This window comes from Euprymna scolopes, chromosome 30 (assembly GCF_053919585.1).
Source record: "Euprymna scolopes isolate OS-2025 chromosome 30, ASM5391958v1, whole genome shotgun sequence".
In the NCBI taxonomy this organism is placed as follows: domain Eukaryota; kingdom Metazoa; phylum Mollusca; class Cephalopoda; order Sepiida; family Sepiolidae; genus Euprymna; species Euprymna scolopes.
The window spans coordinates 57,759,836-57,778,587 of NC_136511.1; the positions used below are offsets into that span (position 1 = coordinate 57,759,836).

At 32.7% G+C, this 18,752-nt stretch overlaps 1 protein-coding gene across 1 annotated transcript in view; it reads right to left on the reverse strand.

Moving 5' to 3' along the window:
• LOC145254820 (ATP-binding cassette sub-family F member 1-like) overlaps nt 1-18,752 on the reverse strand; it is a 93,209-nt gene that overhangs the window by 24,638 nt on the left and 49,819 nt on the right. The window contains exons 12-18 of the mRNA XM_080113648.1: nt 16,540-16,652; nt 13,565-13,739; nt 7,418-7,492; nt 4,742-4,812; nt 3,001-3,033; nt 1,893-1,964; nt 593-754 (exon numbers count right to left, since the gene is read on the reverse strand). Of these exons, the coding sequence (XP_079969774.1) occupies nt 593-754; nt 1,893-1,964; nt 3,001-3,033; nt 4,742-4,812; nt 7,418-7,492; nt 13,565-13,739; nt 16,540-16,652 (701 nt within the window). The remainder of the gene's footprint in view (nt 1-592; nt 755-1,892; nt 1,965-3,000; nt 3,034-4,741; nt 4,813-7,417; nt 7,493-13,564; nt 13,740-16,539; nt 16,653-18,752) is intronic.

Here is an 18,752-nt window from a genome sequence, read left to right on the forward strand (position 1 = left end):
ATGAAAGTGAAAAAAAAAATAAATAAAATAAAAAAATACATAATGGTTTAAAAAATTTTTTTAATGGAACATTTTTAGGAACCACCCAATGAAATATTTAACAGAATTTCACCTGCTGATTTATCCGATGTTGCTAAGATCAAAGATTTCTGAATTTGCCTATTTTAAAATGAATTGTTCTAAAATCAAATTATGTCATGTCATTGACTAAGATAGTACAATTTTCTTTCATAAAGTGACGTTAGTTTTATTGATTTCTAACTGATAATTATTTTATAACAGAATACTATTTTAAAAAGAATTAAATTGTTATCTTAAATAAATATAGAGAAGACATTTGTTTAAGATATTTAATGAGCAAGGATATTTATATTTACAAAAGAAAAATCATTTTTTTTCTGAATAATAATTAACCCCCGACATGAAATATTAACAATTATATTACAAAATTATTAAAGATGAGGGGGGCAGTAATGCTGAAATAAAATATCAAGCTATTAAATGATACAGAAAAAAACAAAACAAAAATATTTGCGGAAAATACCAAATATTCTCTCCATTTTTTTTTTTTTTTTTTTTTTCAAATACTTACCAAAATGACAACATCTGGTGCTCTGCAAGTCAAATCAGCCAAGGCCACTCGGGATTTCTGTCCACCTGATAAATCTCTGTTTGGAATGGTGTGAGCATGGCTGGACAGGCCGAAACGCCCCAACATTTTTCGTGCATCTTGGTATCCCAGATTAAAAAGACGCTGGAAGCAGAAATTATAAACAAATAATTCTCACAGAAGAGATGTTGTGAGTTTGTCTCTGATGTATCGTTATTTTCATGGAAAGTGTTCGACTGAGCTTCAGTCTATGGTACCCCCTCGTCAAACTTTCACAAGAAACACTCATCTAGCTGAAAACACTATCAATAATTCCCCCCACTCTTTATCTGTGCCTAAACCTAAACGTAGATTCCATGAACAAAGCTTCTTTCTTAGAACTGCACGCCTGTGGAATTGTCTTCTGTTTTCCTGCTTTCTGGCTGACTACAATATGGTTGTCAGCAAGTCTAACGTAAACAAGTTCTTGATGAGCCATTCCATATAAGTTAACAAATTTACTGAATTGATTACTATATTGTCCAATTTCTACTGTACACTCTTTAACCCTTATCCTCAAGAGGCATCTTGGCCTTGATAATGTGGTGATGTCTGTGTGTTAAAAAAAAAAAAAAAGAAAAAAAAAAAGAAAAAAAAAGAAAAGAAGCTATTTTACAGTTAAGGTTTATTTTAAGATCATCAGTGAAAACAGAAACAGTGTCCACTTCGATGAGATCTGTGGGAAAAATAGTTAAGGAAAGACATCAACTAAAGAAATTGGCCCAGCTCTAAGAAAAACAAGCAATGTCTCCCTCCACTCTTATTTATTTTCACCATGACTAATGTTTGTCCAAAATTTCACAAGACGTGATTATTGAGAAAAGTACAAACGGATGAATGATTTTTAGGGGCAATTTTACCTCTATAATGCCCTGTAGGGGTACAACCAGAGTTATCACGGAAAATACGTTCTGCCAAAAATTTACTTCCACCATGATTAATGTTTGTGCAAAATTTTTTTTTCAAAATCCAAGGTGTGGTTATTGAGAAAAGTGCAAACCAATAAATGTGAGTGAATTACTAGGTCCAATCCCTTTGTTGGGAGACAAAAAAAACAAAAAAACACGGAAACTGAAAAAAAAAAGCAAAAAGCTAATCCATGACCCGATTGAAATAAGTAACCTATTTAAAGTGAAAATATGAAAAATTAAGTTTTAGTTGAATAAGAAAATGAAAAGAAATAAAAAAGAAAAAAAGAAGACAAAGAAAAAAGGAGAAAAGGAAAAAGTTTTTTTTAAAATACCTGTAGATATTCTGCAGGTGTTTCGTCAAGGTTTAACTGGTCAGCAGAATGCTGATCGTACTTTCCAATACGCTGAAAAACAACATAACATGAATTACTTGGAGTAATAATGATTTTAAAGTGTACATATGATTTGTAAGGTGCACAAAGCCATTAGGTTATGATGGATTAGTGATGATCCTTGAGGTCACTCAAGGGGGGGGGGTCTGATTGGTTATTTTAAACATGTAGCATAAAAAAAAAGATTTGAAGAGATTTTTCAGTTGCTGGGAAATTTTTTATTGAAGTTAGAGTGTCATGCAAAATCCAGATAAGGAGGCTTAAACAGTTTGTATAAATTATCCAGCCAGAACCAGAACCAACTCTGGCCTAAGAAAATATGGATAACCATATTTGAATAATTAAATTTGAGTATGGCTTAGTTGCTCGAAAACTTATACAATGAAATTTTGCTAATCCTAAAAAAATTTAGAGAAAGCTAGATAAAATGTATATTTGTAAATAAAAAAAAAAAAAAAGAAATAAAACCCAGCCAGATAGAGATGAAAAAAAAAAAAAAATTTTTTTTTTTTTTTGTTTTTAAATAAGGTTGGTTGGTTTTGTTTTACGGCATATCAATCCTTTTCGGGTTATTTAATGCCGAATCCAAAGATTTTGAAGAAAAAATTTTTAATAGAATATATTTGTTGTTTTCAAGTCCGTTTCTATTTAACCCATAGTTGGAACCACTCCGGGTCAGAGCAATGGTAATTAAAGGGTGGCTCCACACTCCCCAAAGCCAGCAAGCTGGGGTCTCACCACTGGATATAGTTTAAGGTCATATCCAGGATCATTTAAATAAGGAGGTAAGACTCTAGCTACTTTTCTCTTTATGACCAAAAAGCAGAAAACTCAGCGAAATCCGCCTTTTCTGTATAAAAAAAAGTGAAATTTCGTTAAATAACGAAGAATTCATAATTCTCCTTCTTTCACCAACAGTCAGCGTGGAGATGTACGAAGCAACAGGTCATATTACAGTCAGGTAGATGTCGGACTTGACGTCTTTTCTACTTATGTGATCGGCTTAAGAAATAAAGTGAAAAAAAAAAGAAAATTTTGTTGTCATTACCAGTCTATGATTCTTTCGAACTTCTCCTTTAACCTGAAAGAGAAAAATAAATATGTAATTAAAAAAAAAAAAGAAAAAAGACTCCCCCCCCCCAATTTCAGGACAGTTAGCCGCTTGGAGGTACTCTCAAGAGAGATTGGGAGTCCAAACTGAGCAAGAGCAGGTCAGAGAAAGAGAGAATCATTGGGGACCAATGCAACAAGACAGCTAGCGACAACAATGTTTGGGGTTTTATTTTATACACTACGTGATAGTAACACTAGCACACACGCAGAACTTAACTGATTTACATCAAGTACTCACTTTGTGTTGTTTTATCGTCAAGCAATCACAAAGGTGAGCATTGGGTCACAGATACACATACTTTATTTAAGTATATAATAAATTAGAACACTAATAAAATTCCCTGATCAGAATAGTTTTGCACGACTTTTATGTTCTATCACGAAGATTAAAATCAAGATATAGTGATATCAAACCGTATGTCTAGAATACTTATTCAGATTTTGATTCTAGAAAATGCATAGAATTTAAGAGGACTTAAACTGAAATTCAGGAAATTTTGCTTAACTGGTATCTAATAACTATGGATCGAATTTAATGAAAATAGGATACTATTTTAAATTTCAAATGGGAGATTATGCCCATACAATAAAAACTGAAACCATGCCCATACCCCCCCCCAAAAAATGAAACTATGCCCATACCCCCCCAAAAAATGAAACTATGCCCATACCCCCCCAAAAAATGAAACTATGCCCATACCCCCCCCCAAAAAAAAATGAAACTATGCCCATACCCCCCCCCCAAAAAAATGAAACTATGCCCATACCCCCCCAAAAAATGAAACTATGCCCTTACCCCCCCAAAAAAAAATGAAACTATGCCCATACCTCCCCCCCCAAAAAAAATGAAACTATGCCCATACCCCCCCCCCAAAAAAATGAAACTATGCCCATACCCCCCCAAAAAATGAAACTATGCCCATACCCCCCCAAAAAATGAAACTATGCCCATACCCCCCCCTCCCAAAAAAATGAAACTATGCCCATACCCCCCCCCCCCCCAAAAAAATGAAACTATGCCCATACCCCCCCAAAAAATGAAACTATGCCCATACCCCCCCAAAAAATGAAACTATGCCCATACCCCCCCCCCAAAAATGAAACTATGCCCATACCCCCCCCCCAAAAAAAATGAAACTATGCCCATACCCCCCCCCCCCAAAAAAAAATGAAACTATGCCCATACCCCCCCCCAAAAAAAATGAAACTATGCCCATACCCCCCCCCCCCAAAACAAACAAATTATGCCCATACAAAAAAAAAAAAAAAGGAAAAATTTAAATTATGCCAAAGAAACTGAGATTTAGAGAATATTAACCGATGCTAAAATTTCACAAAAAGTGGAAAGATCTGAATTTTCAGGAAAGATTTTCCCCTCTTTTGTATCCCCTTTCTATAAAACTAAAATACCATACATTACCATACCATATGCCTAGCAATTGTATTCAAAACTCTTAAAGGTTAATTAGTTTCAAAATGAATCCAATCTATAAAAATATACACATAACATTTTATAGATTCCAAATATTTGTTCGATGCACTTTCAAATTGTGTTTAACAGTGTTTTTATAGAGAGAAACTTAATTAATTGGCTAAAAAGAAATATATAATAACATATGTAATTCTATAGATGAAATTAACTAAAATTACTTAGTACAGAAGAAAATAATACTTACTGGATCCAATTCTCCTGTTAATAACTTCAAAAATGTACTTTTCCCAACACCATTAGGACCAACAATGGCAACTAAAAAGAAAAAAAAAAAATTACAAAATTAACTAAATGAATATGTTTTAATCAATGCAGGTTAAGATTCACTTGAAAGAAATTTGAAGAAAAAAAAAATAAATAAATAAAAATAAAATAATGATGCTCAGTATGTAAAATGGATATTAAACCAAATATTTCGAAACAATTTATTTATAGAAAGAAAAATTATATTTAATGTTAAAAAAAAAACAAGCAAGTCATGTGAAAAAAGCACCCCCCCCCCCTCGACCCGCAAAAAAAGAGAGAAAAAAAAGCTCATCGTATATAGTAATTCTAATATAGTCGATGCAAGATGTAAGGGGGGAAACAACGGCATCTAAATACTAATATTCTTGGCCTAACTTTTAACTTTGAAAAAAATTCTTGTAGACAATATATTAGAATATAAAAATAACAAACTAAGACTACAGATCAAGCATAGAAATAAATTAGCAGCATATGGAAACCTAATTGCAAGAAAAACAAAAATTTGTACAACTAAAAATTTCAACTATAAAAAAACCTCTGTTGAAAATTATTAGAGTTGTCTCCCATAGTCAACCAATTATTTTCATAGATATGAAACCAGTGAAAATACTAAAAAACAACTCCAAGATTACAAAACCATTTACGGAACCAGTAATTTTTCTCCTATTCCAAGATAACACGCATGCCTGATGAACGTCAAAGGATACACTGACCGAAACGTTGCACAAATAACACTCAAGATGAGAACAATAGTCCCGATCAAAACAATATAAACAATCAGCCCTCATCTAAAAAATTCAGAACATTAATACTAAAGATATCTCTGATTTTTTTTTAAGATGAGGATTGATAATTTGTATTATTTGAACTACTGTTCTCATCTTTAGTGTTATTCTCACGACAATGACCCATGGCATAACGGATGAAGTACTAGGAAATTCAGATCCAGGTGACACTCTTTTGAAGTTTAAAAATTCAACCTTCAATGTGGCGATACTAATACAATTGAAAATTATTTAAGATTTCTACCCGATCATGGCCAACAGAATGAGAGCATGCGACCCTTGTCAAGTAAAAATACTTATACATTAATCAGGCACTTAGAATAAATCAATAAAAAAATATGCAGACAAGTCTCTTGTATTATTTTATGAATATATATATATATATATATATATATATATGTGTGTGTGTGTGTGTGGAAATATATTTCATTTCCTTATAATATAAACCAATCCTTATTTAAGAAGCTCAATGTAATTACAGAGCAATAAAGTGAAAAAATTACAAAAGTCTACATTCCAAAGTTCATAATGTTGACCATCTTACAATTTATTCCTTTAATTCAGTTTCTAAAATTCAAAATGGCATAATGGACACGTATTATAAGATATTTACAGCTTCTCTTCAAATTTTCAGATTTTAATTATGTCAAAATGCACTTTTGACAGATTGACTGTTGCTATTTCTTCTGATGAGTAAGGGCAAAATAGATTCACTAATTGATATAATAATTAAGTGATTGATTTTGTGCTACAAAACAGATACTGTCAAGAATTGTAAATGTCAACTGAATTAAAGGAATAAATTATAAGATGATCAACATCATGAACTTTGGAATATAGATATTTGTCATTTATTAACAATATATATATATAGTTTATATGTTCAGATTTGGATTAAGGACATTAATTTAAACATTGTATTCTTTGCTTCAAACAAGAAATTTTAAATTTAATTTTGTAAATTGATTCTTTTAAATGAAATTTTATCATATAAACTATAATTTTTATTTGCTCTGTCTAGTATATTGAGCAGTTTTATTTGGCTGGGATTGTTTTATATTAATATCTCCTTACAGTATTCTATAAGACTTGTAATATATATATATATATATATATATATATATATATATATATATATATATATATATATATATATATATATATATTAGTTTTTAGCACAGAAATAATAAGTGATCAATTACATATATAAGAGCATGTATATATATATGTTTTTATACATATTGTTTTTAAATCCCCGAAACAGTGTTTCATGGTAAACAACTGATGATCCCTTGAAAAATAAAAAAAATTGGTATTATAGTAAATTCAAGAGAGTTGATGCAGTGATTGCAGGTGATTAAATGACTTACTGACTAGATGGTTTTTTAACGAATGATAAAAAGTAATTTTTTGTATAGTTTTAAAGGTTAAAAACTTCAAAGACATATATATATATTTTATATCAAAGACCACAATATAGTAGTTTGATCACCATCACATAAACTGAATAACTGATACATCTGCTATCTTGACATCCTGATTAATTTTCAAGAGTTTCTGTGAAACCAAAGGTATCAGTGGACAATCAAACTAACGTATGATGGGAAATGGAAAAGTGAAAAGAAATGAGAAAAGGGAAATGAGAGAAGAGAAAAATAGAGAGAAAAAGAGGAAAAAAAGAGGAGAGAGAGAAAAAGAAAAAAGGAAAAGGAGAAAATTTGCGCTTTCATGAATAAAATAGAGAAAATAAAGTCTTTCTTCAGATATTAAATGCTTTTAAATTCAATTTGGTTTACTTAATATTGCCTCTAAAAAAGAGGAGAGCTTACCTCGAGACGTCATGTCAATACCAAAATCCAGATCCTTGAAAATCCAATCACTAGTTTCGTACTTAAAGGACACACCTGGAAAAGATAACACAGGATTAAATCAAACATGGAATTAAATGATACAAATAATTTACTCTGGTTTATTCCGAAAGAGAGAAATTCTATCTGTAACAAAGCCACTTACATGTATGTAGCAGCTATTGCATCTCACGTATGCAAATAACCAAGCAGTGGTGCGAGGTGATGTGACAGTGGTGGAAGAAGAACGCCAAGAGAGGGAGAGAAAAAAGCATGGGTGGCGACAGTGATATTACCATTAAACCGTGTAACAACGTGAGATAGACTTTTAAGCAAATGACAGTATGATAGGACTTTTACGCACATGTCGGTGCAAGAGAAACTTTTAAACAAGATGCAAAACTTGTTAGTCCTCCACATTTTTAACAAAATTGTTGGATGATCATGTGCCATTGGGCAAGCTGCAAACATAGCAGTTGATTTTAGCTGCAGACTGGGAAACTGTTAATCGACCCAGAGGAAGGAAAAGCAAGAATGTTACCATATAGTTGCTGGTTTGAGAAATATGTGTCAAGTGGCTTGGTGTGGATCGGTAATAAATGCCTTTTTTTTTCAACCGCAAAAACTCAAGTCAAATTTCTTTCTTTGCGAAACTTTCATGCACAATGTTGGGTCCATGTCAAAATGTGGACAACAACGTTGCATATGATTGTCTGAGGAAAAGACAGAGTGCGACAGAGAAATAAAAATAAAAAAAAAAACAATGGTAAAATAATCTAACAAAAAATCTATCTCAAAGATATTGACAGATTATAGCAGAACTGTTATAGTAAATGCTTTACAATCAGTCCGTTTATATATTAGCGAATTATGTAGATGTCCTGATGACAACTATGTTACTTACATTGGCAATTGATATGTGGACATTATATATAGATATATATTCTATTCCATGTCCCGCAGTCCTTCATATCTGAAGATGATGAGGCAAAGGCCTGGTACATTATCTGCTACTGTTCTCTCTGCTGGGCTGCGATCAGTCTCTAATTCTTAGTCATTACTTTCTCTTGGTCATTTACTTGTCTCCCAGTCTGGTATATCAATGGTCATTTCCTTTAGGTGATGCTTAACTATGTCTTTGTACGGGAGGAGCATTTTAGGGATCCTGTAATCCGCCATTCTTACGACATGACCAGTCCAATGCAGTTGTATGGTTGCAAGCATTGTTTCTATGCTGCCCACATTTGTTCTTTTTATGACTTCCACCTTTTGTCACATCATAATATATATTTATGCAGGCTCCCTTCAACAAAAGAAGTCATGGAAGATGGTATACAGAGCCAAGCAATTTCAAATGGCCACCGATTTGGTACTGACCAGATTCCATGCTGATTAACTTTTAGAGATCTGTTTCAACACAATTATGCCATACATATATTTTGGTAAGGGATTTGTTAATAACATCCACTGATTTGCAAATATGCCTATTATTAAGAAACACCTTACAGCTATAAGAATTATAGCCTTATTTCCAAATATATAAAAATACCAATTGATTTCCAGTGTAGAAATACATCTCTAAAATGTTAAGTGTGTTTGTGTGTACACATATGTATATATTGGCAGCAAGTCGTTATTCAAGCACTTCTGATTGAACACAACAGTTATTCTTTTACCCGATTTTTTCTGGATATCTTTTCCATTTGCCGAGCGGGCGTTTTTTATTTCAGCTGCCATGTTGTATAAAATGGTGCCCAAAAGTTGTTGTTCAGTCATATTCTACTCAAGCACTTTCAATCAGTGCATCTGATTATCATCAGTAGCGATTGTGGTTATCATTTTTTTCTTTTGAGGCTTGGTGTATTTATAGTTTTTTTTTTTTTTGTTTTGTTTTTTTATTAGTTAAAAAAGGTGGGTGCAGGATGGTTAGGTGTAAATTATTTTTATTTAACATTTTTATTTTCTTATTTTATAATTTATTTATTTTGTTTCTTGTTAGTTATTAAATACTTTTAGTATATTTTCCTGGCATTCAATGAGATCTGGTTAAAGAGGGGCTGTATTTTTTTAATAATAATAATAATAATAATAATAATAATAATGCTAGTAATTTTAGTCGTCATGTGCAATTGTTAAGGTATTGAATTTTAGTACTGTTAGCTAAGATATTTATAATGTCAGACGACTATAGCTTTTTATCGTGGGATGTAAGGTGTTGTTGTATGGCGCTATTGTCAGCTAAATGATAGGTTAATCGTTGGGAGAGTTGTTGTAGTTTGGCCCACACACACACATACACACACTTCTATGTACAGGATTTACATGTAAACTAATTAATTTTTGTGAATTTTGGTATGCCGCTAATAAAGAGTCCATATATAAACTCAATATAAATTTAGTTATATGCAATAAGGGGATGGAACCCTTGATCATTCAGATATTTCCAATTGTTTAAAGATTTTAACAATAGGTATTATGCATCAATTAATATTCTCCAAATTTCAATTTCTTTGCAGTATTTTAAGGGAGCATAATACGAGTGCAATCTTATATTTTAAAATTATATTTCAGATTTACATTAAAGTTGATTCATCACTTACTAATTAAACAAGATCCCTTGAATTTCATTTTTTTTTTTTTTTAAAGATTACTTAAGCTAAAATTTTATACATATTCTTCTATCTGAGACATAAGTTGCAGGGATTCTATGTAGGAAGTTGAGCAGCAAGATATCTGTTTACCTTACACTTGAACTTCTGCATGTCAGTGCAGTCAGGGAAACAGGAACCCAGAGGAAATCCCAAAGTCTAGCAGTCCTAGGGAAGAAACTATTAGAGTAGAAGGCTTTCTTACATCTAGGGATCTCTACTGTGTAGGGGTCGGATTTTGATATTTGTCAGGGATATTTACGTCGAGGAGGTACAAGGGCTTATAATTCGTCAGAGCATCTACCATTAAAGTACTTGTAAAAACAGGCAGAGGGATGCAATATTTCGTCGATGGGACAGTGGTTGAAGTCTAGCTGATAATGCAGGACCTATTAGGTTGGCGACTCTTTTGGATCCTGTCTAAGAGGGAGAGACCAGTAGCAGATGTACCAGTCCAAATGTGGCAACATGGCGAATGGTGGCCTTGTAAAGGTACAGGATACTCCCAGGCATAAGTTTCTAGCACAGTAGAGAGAGCCCACCTTCTTTGCAGCAGCCTTGGCAATACACTCAATATATCTGTTCCCACTCATGTTTCCTATGAACGTTAAGAAGACGAGTTTGAACAAAGTACTTTCAGGTAATATATCATTAGCCATGGCTATTAGTGGCTGAGAAGGTTTCTTATAGTTATTAAAGGAAAGGAACTAAGTCTTGGCAGTATTGAATGTGATCATCCATTTTTATCCCTATTCCACCACAGACCAAGGGTCTTCTTCTAGGCTTTCTGCCATGGTTTTAGATACGTGTTCATTCGTTTTCCCCTCATGTCTGTTATAGAGCGTGGTGTCATCAGCAAATATACCCATTTCAGAGACAATTTTATCAGGGAGTTCATTTATGAATATCAGGAATAATAAAGGGCCAAGGATCAACCCCGGAGGTACTCCTGCATTTATCATATTGTTTGATGTACGACCATCAAGGACAACCTGGATTCTTTTCTTAAGAAGGATTTAATTATGTTAAGTATTCGTCCAGCAATACCATAGGATCTGACTGTCAAAGGCCTTGGATATATCTTGGTCTACTGCCTTAGTCTCCCCTGCTTTATTTATTTATGTATTACTATACACTATCATGATTTTTTTATTCTAGAAAATGTATAAGGATCCTTGGAGATCAGAGGCACAAAAGTGTGAGCTTTTAATTGATACTAGTTGACCTTGACCTTTATATATTGCATTTGTTACAAACACAAATTGTTTTTTTGGGGTTTTTTTGCCAAGATTTTTTTTTTTTTTTTTTTTTTTTAATGTAGGAGCATGTTTTTTTTTTTATTTACAAAACTTTAATAAACAATCGATAATTATTTTGCATTTTTATTTTGGTAGACATTTTAATTTAATTTTAAATTATTTTACATTTTCATTTGGTAGGCATTTTAATTTTAAATATTTTAAATTTTCATTTGGTGGACATTTTAATTTCATTTTAAATTATTTTACATTTTCATTTGGTAGACATTTTAATTTAATTTTAAATTTATATTTTTCATTTTGGTAGACATTTTAATTTTCAAATATTGTTAATATAAAGAAAGTTTTACTTTATAAAGATCTGCATCCTAAATTCTCAATTTTATCATCGATTTTTAATATAGGGAAAATCCTGTTCCTCCTCCCAAAGTTTTGTAGCACTCATTAAAAATAAATTTAATCCCCTCTCTTAAAACAAAACATTCTCTATATTAACAATCGATCTTATCTAAAAATTAAAATGCCTAACAAAAAGTAATATAACTAAGAAAATGTAAAATAATTATCCCTCGATTGCTTATTAAAAAGTTTTGTAAATAATAAGAAAAACAAGCCACGCATGCGTTGTCCCCCTCTGGAGCTGCATGTGAAATGACGCCACAAAAAATAGTGACGAAATGATGAATGTGAGAAGTGCGAAGGGTCAACGTTGAGTTAGTGGTAAGGCAAGTGTATATGTTCAGGGATGCAAAGCAAAATTTTTCCAGGGTCAGCGATACTGAATTTATATGAAAAACAATTGCCTTTACATTTTTGCCAAGTTTCAGAAAAATCTAATGGATGAGGCAAAAGTTATGAAGTAAAAAGTGTCTTTTTTTTTTTTTTTTTTTTTCAATTTTGGAGCATTTGTGACCACTTATGAGCTTCTGGGAATGCTAAATCCCAGTGAAAGTGGACACAAGGTGCAATTTCATTCCTTAAGACATGTATATTTGAATTCAGCACCAGAGAAAACTACTATATAGACATACATATCAAGTTTTTGAGTAATATGAAAAAAGAGCTACAAAAAAGCATGCTTTTTTAGCCCTAAAAATACCAGAGGGATGCAAACCAGAATTCTGCCAGGGTTACCCATACTGAATTTATATTAAGAACCATGGCCTCCACATTTTGGCCCAGTTTCAGGAAAATCTAATGGATGGATCCAATGCTATGGAGCAAAAAGTGTCATTTTTGACATCTTTTAAGCCCCTGGATACACCGAATCCCTGTGTAAATGGATAATGGTGCAGTTTCAGGCCTTAACATATGTATATTTGAGTTGACCACTGTGAAAAACCACTATATAGTCAGACATATCATGTTTTTGTCGAGAAATATGAACAAAGAGACACAAAAAGGGGTGTTTTTAGCATTATAAGCCCTCTGGGACGTGAACCAGAATTTTACCAAGGTCACCCATACTTATTTGTATTAGGAACAATACTCCATATTTTGGCCAAGTTTCAGAAAAAATCTAATCAATGGATAAAAAGTTATGGGGCAGAACGTGTCATTTTGGGCCATTTTGAGGCATTTTTTTACCTCTTTTGAGCCCCTGGGGATGCTATGGAAATTTTCGCAAAAAATTTTTTTTACTGTGCACATCTATTTAATGAAATACAATTTGTGGCAAAATTTCAGGAAAAATTAATGGACGCACAGACGCCACTGAAAACATAGGTCCCTCTCCGATAAATCAGGGGAGTGGAGGGGTGATGATGTATGAAGGTAAAGGCCAACCAGTATCGATTGAAAGCTGTCACTTTTGTGCCTCTGGTCTCCCGGGGTCCTTATACTCTATATATTCCAAATCATTTGAATTTTGATCAAAATGGGACTAAGGATCCTAAACATAAGGTTTAGTATCATGATATCGGGATTTTAATCTTCGTAAAAAGAAATAAAAGTCATGCAAAACTGTTCTGGGACGTATTCTTTTAGTTATATAATAGGATTGAAAAATTAGTTCACATTTTACAAAATAATCTTTAAGAGAAAAAAAATAATTTAAGGAATGTTTTTCTATGATTTTAGTCACAGATGCTTACCAAACAGAAGAGAAAGAAAATACTGATAATCATGACTGACCACATCCAGAGCCTAGTTGCACAACTGCTAAGCCCGTTACAAGTATTACCTTAAGACAGAGGATGTAAAACAGTGTATAAAGAAATTACCATGTGATCCTAAAATTGGTGGATTCAATGGTGCAGGGTTCGGAAATGAAAACTTTACGACATATTCCTTGGGCCTTTGTAAAAGTTCCGTAGGTTTGTCATCCTCTGCAAAAACACTCTGTTTCGCTTTATTTTTCTGTTGCTTTCGAGTTAGGGCTTCCTTCTGCTTACTTTCCTAAAAATAGAAGGAAATACTTTTAAAGAACAATAAACCACGTGTGTGTGGTCCGCCACTTATGCTGCATGTGAGATGACGCCACAAAAAAAAAAAAAAAAAAAAAGTGAAGAAATGATGCCTTCACATTTTCGCCAAGTTTCAGAAAAATCTAATGGATGGGGTAAAACGTGTCATTTTTTTCAATTTTGGGACATTTGTGTTCCATTTTGAGCTCCTGGGAATGCTGAATCCCAGTGAAAATAAACAAACGATGCAGTTTCATGCCTTAAGACATGTATATTCAAAGTCAGCACCATGAAAAACTACTATTATAGACATACATATCAAGTTCTTGAGTAATATGAAAAAAAAGAGCTACAAAAAGGCATGTTTTTTAGCCTTAAAAGTCCCAGAGGGATGCAAACCAGAATTTTGCCAGGGTTACCTATACCAAATTTATATTAAGAACAATAGCCTCCACATTTTGGCCCAGTTTCAGGAAAATCTAATAGATGGATCAAATGCTATGGCGCAAAAAGTCTCATTTTTGGCCATTTTGGGTCATTTTTCACCTCTTTTGAGCTCCTGGATACGCCAAATTTCAGTGTAAATGGATAATGGTGCAGTTTCAGGCCTTAGCACATGTATATTTGAGTTGACCACCATGAAAAACCACTATATAGACAGACATATCAAGTTTTTGTTGAGAAATATGAAAACTGAGACACAAAAAGGCGTTTTTAGTACTAAAAGTCCCAGAGGACGCGAACCAGAATTTTGTCAGGGTCACTCATACTGGATTTATATTAAGAACAATGGGTTCTACATTTTGGCCAAATTTTTAAAAAATCTAATGGATGGATCAAAAGTTACGGGGCAAAATGTGTCATTTTGGAGTATTTTTTTACCTTTTGAGCCCCTGGGGGTGCAACGGGAATTTTTGTAAAAAAAAAATTTTTTTACTGTGCACATCTATTTAATGAAATACAATTTGTGGCAAAATTTCAGGAAAAACTAATGGACGGTTATCTAGCAATAGTCCGGACTAACAGACTCACGGAAGCCACTAATTTGCGACAAATCCTAGACATATAGCAATGTTAATGGTGGACTGCAAACCATTAAAAAATTGTGGTCTTCTCAAAAGATTTGTATTTTAACCTATTGCTGTGGAGATGGGTGGAGCAAACGACTACACCACACACAGGACTTCCTCAACCCTCTCAGTCTATTAATAATGCATCACACTAGTGACCATCATGAATTAGCTTTACAAATGCCCTACGCCATTGTCATTGAGTTTGCTCTCAGCCTCTGGGATGGGAATGGTTAATGGTATTATCTACCAAAAACAATGATTTTAGTAAAACAGAAAAACACTATCAGAATGAAATTTCAAAAATCGTAAAACTTAATTTCACTTGAAAACAATGGTATCTACGTAGTCCTCATATTTTTAAGATGATTATATCCAAAAATTACGAAAATCGATAAGGTAGAAAATTATTTATGAAAGAAAATAGAAAATAGAATTTGAAGAAAACAATCATATTTGCTTAAGACACAAGAGAGTTCAAAAAGGGAGGTAATTTTTCGTTTTGCTTTATTGTATAAAACAAGATGGTTGCAATTTTGCACCTGCTAACATGATTAAAGTTTGTTTTTTTTAATAATTCATTAATATTCAGGTAATTTCGACAGCATAATTTGGAAGCTAACATTGTAATTTATTAGAATTGACAAAAAAAAAATCAGTAGAAACCATAGTATTTTATCTAAAAACTCCATTTATCGACTACAAAATTTTGTTCTGATAGTGTAGAAGAGCCCAGAAATCTGCTAAAAGACCAAAGAACTTGCATCCCTGCAGCCTGTCAAGCCAGCAGGTTATTTTAATGAATTTTCCTGATATTTCACACGTATGGTTTTTAAATTTGGTGATTAAAAAAGATTTTCATGAAATTTTACATTTAATTAGTAACTTACGCATTTATTGGAGAATAAGTTGTATGTAATCTTATTCTTGAACCAAAATAAAAATAACAGGTAAAAAATATAATCTGAAACAGAAAGTTAATCAAATATATATGCGTGTGTATATATATATATATATATATATATATAAATAAAGGGCAATAATAAAATAGAATAAATAGAATTTTAATGGCTAGATTATTTTTTAAATAAAAAGAAAAAGGCAAAAAGTGAGAGAGACAAAAGTACACAGAGCTTATGTATTCACTTTTTTTGCAGACTGTTATCCTGATCTTATAGTTTTTGTTGCTTAACCACGTTTCGGCCAATTTATACAACTTATACTCTGGCCTTCTTCAGGTGGTTAAACCACAACAGCATAGGAATGCTGAGTCTTGTAACTGTAATATATAATACCATTTGGTACGGACCCGACAATGGAAGACCAGATAAAATCTCAAAATTGGATTTATAAAATCAACCCTTGATCGCCTGTGGCACAGTGGATAGAGGTGTTCAGTCTCTACGATTCTGAGTCTCTATGATTCCAGATTGTTTAAAGATAGTGGTTTTAATCCTACCCAAAGCAGGCTAGAGGATTAGTTGGCCAAAACGTGGTAAGACAACAACAACTATGGAAGGCAGTAATTACTGAGGATACAGTTAACAGACCCTGCATTCCTATCCCGTTGTGATTAACCACCTAAAAAAGATCAGAGGATAAGTTGGCAGAAACGTTAACAACGATCGTGAAGATGAGGATCACAGTTTGCAAAAAATGCATAAATTATGAAGACTTCATCTCAAAGGATTCCAAAAAGTAAAAATAAAATAATATACATACAGCTTGTTTGGACGATTTTCCTGAAGCTTTCAGTTCTTTGATTCTCTTTTCTTGTTTCTCAAATTCCTTTAACTGTTCCTTTCTTTTCTGGACCAACATTTTTTTGAAGGCACCTTAAAAAAAAAATTAAAAAAAAAATTAAATTAATAAAGTCTTTTGTCAGGATAAAAAAAAGAAAAAAAAAAAGGAAAAAAAAGGAAAAAAAAAAGAAAAAAAGGAAAAAAAAAAAAAAAGAAAAAAAAAAGAAAAAAGAAAAGAAAAAAAAAGAAAAAAAGAAAAAAAAAAAAAAAAGAACCGTCATTCATTTAACTGCACAGGTAAATCTCCATGTTTGTCTGCACATTTTCTTGGCTCATAGACTCAGCTCGTCAGGTTAGGGTTGAAGGTAGATTTAAAACCACAAATAGCAGATATTCGGAATCAAGGTAACACCCAATAGTCTTTATATGCTACTCTAGGCCATTAGTAGCAAGGGTTTCATCTTTAATTGTTTTCTAAATTTCATGATGAAATTTCTCATTGACGAGTGGTAACAATTATTTAAAAAGCCTAACCCTAATCCGTTCTTCACAAAAGTTGCAAAAATGGTAGTGTTAGGATTTTAATCACTTTATTTGCTTAAAACTCTTCAAAGATATCATTTAGATTATTATTTATTGATCCATGTAAAAATTGGTTTGGTTTGGGCTTGACAGCCCCTCAACCACTGTAGGGTCATTCAAGGCCAAACACTATTTCTGATCATATTCGTTTTAGTCGAAGTTTATTCCTTGGTTAAGGCTTATTTCTTAGGCAGAGTTTATTATATGTATGTATCATTTTCTTATTTTATTACTTGTTTTGAAGATATTGTAGTATATTTGTGTTATGTTGCTTACTTGAGTAGTTTTACATTTATTTTTCAAATTTTATTTCTTTAAAGTATGCTATTATTTGGTCTACCTTTGTGTTTAAATAGACCCTTTAAATGTTTTTACAATAAAGTACAGTAGAACCTGGGACATAGCATTAATCCGTTTCAGGGTTGGGATCATAAGGTGAAATCACCCTATGGCGGGGTCTAAGCAAAATTTTATACAGTACATATTAAAAATTAATAACAAAATACAGTACAGTATATAATACCCATGTATATAATCAAATAACATTATAAATAACATCATAAGACGTGGCAAACACCATAACCAGGGGTGGGAAAAACATCAGATCATAACCTGAAAAAAAAAAAAAAAAAAAAACGTATCTCTGGGTTCTACTGTACTCTTGTCATATAAATGTAAATTTGGTGCTATCTATCATGAAGTGTCATACAGTGTACAGAACATGACACGCTATGCACCATGGAGGCTCCTCTCCTTCAAGAATTTGTGGGTTATTTTAGAGTGTTCAAGATGGAGTCAAGAAAGAATATTGTCCTTGCCATTTCCTATATAGTTTTGCTTTTTTGTGCGGGTGTTTATTTTGGATGTTTTGCTTCCAAGTTCTTATTTTGGCCGCTTTCAATAATCAGTGGACACTGGCTGTGCTGTTCTTGAATGCATTTAAATTTTCTTTTGTAGGTTGGTTTTGAAATTTTTTAAAAAGCCGCTTGTCGTAGTTCTATGGCGTTTCTACATTCCTTATCAAACCAAGCTTTACTCTTCCTTATTAAAAGATAGTGTTTTGCCTATACTTTTTTTTATTTTTAAATCGCATTTTGACCCCAAACAAGGCATGGCACCACTTTGATGTAGGAGGCTACTATCTGGGACATAGTTTTCAGGGATACTATATAGGGAGTTGAGCAGCAAAATGTCTGTTTACGTTACTTGAACTTCAGCATGTTAGTACAATCTGGAAAGCAGGAACCCGGAAGGGAATTCCAAAATATGGAAGAAACTATTAGAGTAGAAGGCTTTCTTATATCTAGGGATTTCTACTGTGTAGGTTGGTTGGTTGTTTTTGTTTTATGGCATATCAACCCTTTTCAGGTTATTTAATGCTGAATCCAGTGATTTTAAAGAAAAATTTTTTAATAGAATATTTTTTTCAAGTCGGTTTCTATTTAACCCATAGTTGGCACCCTAACAGGTACTACCACTCCATGTCAGAGTGGACTTGGGAGCAATGGCAATTAAAGGGTGGCTCCACACTCCCCAAAGCCCGCAAGCTGGGGCTTTACCATTAGATATAGTTTAAGGTCATATCCAGGACCTACTGTGTAGGTGTGGGAG